This window comes from Hirsutella rhossiliensis, assembly GCF_020360975.1.
Source record: "Hirsutella rhossiliensis strain HR02 chromosome Unknown scaffold00001, whole genome shotgun sequence".
Taxonomy (NCBI): domain Eukaryota; kingdom Fungi; phylum Ascomycota; class Sordariomycetes; order Hypocreales; family Ophiocordycipitaceae; genus Hirsutella; species Hirsutella rhossiliensis.
Window position 1 is genome coordinate 4,746,238 of NW_025408667.1, and position 2,642 is coordinate 4,748,879.

Here is a 2,642-nt window from a genome sequence, read left to right on the forward strand (position 1 = left end):
AGGGGGCACGTTTATTTAGAGGGAACGGACCCCATATAGCACGGGATTACTAACCGCGCGCTTAGCACTACGCCTTAATGGCGTTTGAAATGAATCTAATTCCGCCCGGAGGAATTGTTCGCTATAGGGTCTAGACGCTTTGGCTGACTGCTTTTTCTTCCCCTTTGTCTCGACCACCGGCAAGCCCCTGACTACTTATGCTTTAGGTTAATGATAGTAGTAGTAGTATTGATACCGTCTGGGAGATCGCATTATGGGGCGGAAAGTGTGCTAGGCTAGGTATAGTACAAAGATGAAAGTGCTCGTCGGAGACCCGTCGCACATGCCTTACTTCTACCTTCCTAGCTAGCAATTCTTGGGCTCCTTGGCTGCTCGATTGCTCGTTCCTTCCCCGTAAGTGGGTTCTAGGCACGGAATAGAGGTCAGACTTCGATCAGATAGGGTGGCTCCTTTTAAGCGGCCCCTTTATTAATCGATATCTATAAGACTTAATTAAAGTTATATATAAGTGCAATTACTATGCAAGCAAGAGCAAAGGACATCGTTCCAATAACAGCCTAGCCAAACGGCGCGCTATGGCTAGTTTCCACTCATAGTCCTATGCTTTTAATGTCCGAAACGGTAGTCCACAATAACACAATGGCTACAGTCGTTAGCACCGCTAATAGTAGCACGCAGAACAGTACTCCAGCTTTAACCCCAAAAGTCAATATACGGGTAAACTATAGCCCACAGCACATCATAAAGGCATATGCGGCGTGTATGATTAATACTTCGGTTAAGCAACCGAGCCTAAAGCGCGAGATTTTCTATAGAATTATTGCTATAGAATTTTGCATTTTCGGAAGTATATCGTTAAATATAGCATAGTTCTTGCTCCGCTAAAAGCTAATATAGGAGCCTTAAGTCCTAATCGTTAAGTTAGTCGGGTGGGAACCGGGTAGGCTATAGGGTAGAAACTAGAGATATATAAGATTCTCGCCGTAAGCGTAGCGCCTTATCCTAACCCGCACGATAACTAAACCCTACGTAGTAAAGCTAGGATTCTAGCGGAAAAGGACGTTAAGTATATTATGCGCATTAAGCGCGGTAATAGGCGCGCAAATTAAGAGATTCTAAAGCATTGCTTAAATCCACGGACGACACTGATAAGCAGCTTATATAGGAGTATTTGACCGCTTACGCCCTCCGCTTAAACTCATCATTAATATTAGTACTTTTTAATTTAGCCACGCGGAGCACCGAGAGGCAGGTGGTTCCATTTTTCTCGACGTGAGAGACCAGCAGCAGATGGCCGTTCCCCACGCCTGTTGTGGTCCTCCATCGGGAGACCTAGATACCGCTTATAACCCTGCCGCCCACGAACGCCCCGAGGCGCGCCGCGGTCCGCTTACGCTCCCTGATTACCCAGCACCCCTGACTGCCCGCATGAGCATCCTCCCAATGCCTGGTCGGCAGCTGATGCCGGAGTATGGTATATGGCCGTCCCGCGCGGTTCGGAAGCAGCAGGTTTCGCGACTGCTCCGTCTTCACCAAATGACGCCCCAAGCCCCGAGACTTCGGTCCAACCCCCCAGCTCCTCCGCAGCCTGACCCGACAGGGGGCTTAGACGAGACTGAGGCGGCGAGGGAGTTTTGTGAGTGGCTCCAGGCATGCCCCGAAGACACGCTCATCGTCTACACTGACAGTTCGCAGAGCGAGGACGGCGCCTGCGGGTATGGGTACTCGTTGTGGCTGGGTCCCGATGAAGTGTCGTACGGCAGCGGTCGGATTCCACTTGCCGAGGTATACGACGCAGAGGTCAAGAGCGCCCCCGAATAACTCCGAGCGGTCCCCGATCACTCCGCACCAGCAACGCCCGATAGTCGTCTGCCTTGACAACGCGGTAGCCATAGGAGCCATACGAGGTGGCCTGTCGATCTCGTTGCAAGCGAGGAGGAGACGTCGCCGAGGATGCGGCTCGGCATGGAGACGTCGGCACGCGTTGATGTCCCGGCAATGCGGGTATTATTGGCAACGAGCGGGCCGACCATCTGGCAAAGGAAGGCTGCCAAGCTGTGGGCCCTGATAGGCCTCCAACCTATGCGTTCATTAAGAGAAATGCCAAAGCTGCGGCCAGGCGCGATTTTCAAGACTGGTGGGCCGCGGCTGTCCTGAGCAACTACAAGATCCTAAACCTTCAAGAACCTAGAGTTCAAGGCCTTGCTCAGGTGTCCCCCGGAGCTGCACACCAGATAACAGCATCCCCACAACCTGCTTGCCGCAAGGAGCGGACGCGGTGACTTCACAGACTACCACAAAAGTTCTACCACAAAGAGGCCCGGATCGAATGCTCGTGCGGGAGGAGAAAATTACCCACTCATCCCTTCCACCGCTGAAAGTTAGGCGTCCGACACCGCCTGAGGTTGGCTCCGACGGCGGACAAGGCCATCAACCAGGCACTAGGATCGGGCCTTGACCGGCTCCTCGGGCTGGTAACGGGGCCAGAGTTCTTTGATCGGATCTGCCATAGCCATTAGCTTTGGGCAACCCTCAACTAACACATACTCCCTTTTATTTTCCTTTGTTTTCTACCCGTAAGCTTTCGAGGGGGCTTACGGTCCATCTGACTGCGCGGGCTCTCAGTCATCCGGCCATGAACA

The 2,642-nt window shown here is 52.5% G+C and overlaps 1 protein-coding gene across 1 annotated transcript; it reads left to right on the top strand.

The window, feature by feature from the left end:
- Nucleotides 1-1,290: 1,290 nt before the first annotated feature.
- HRG_00630 (uncharacterized protein) lies at nt 1,291-1,821 on the top strand (the record flags this gene model as incomplete). Its single annotated transcript, XM_044859101.1, has 1 exon — nt 1,291-1,821. One exon carries the CDS (start codon nt 1,291-1,293, stop codon nt 1,819-1,821), a length of 531 nt encoding a protein of 176 aa, XP_044725501.1.
- Between the last annotated feature and the right edge of the window lie 821 nt (nt 1,822-2,642).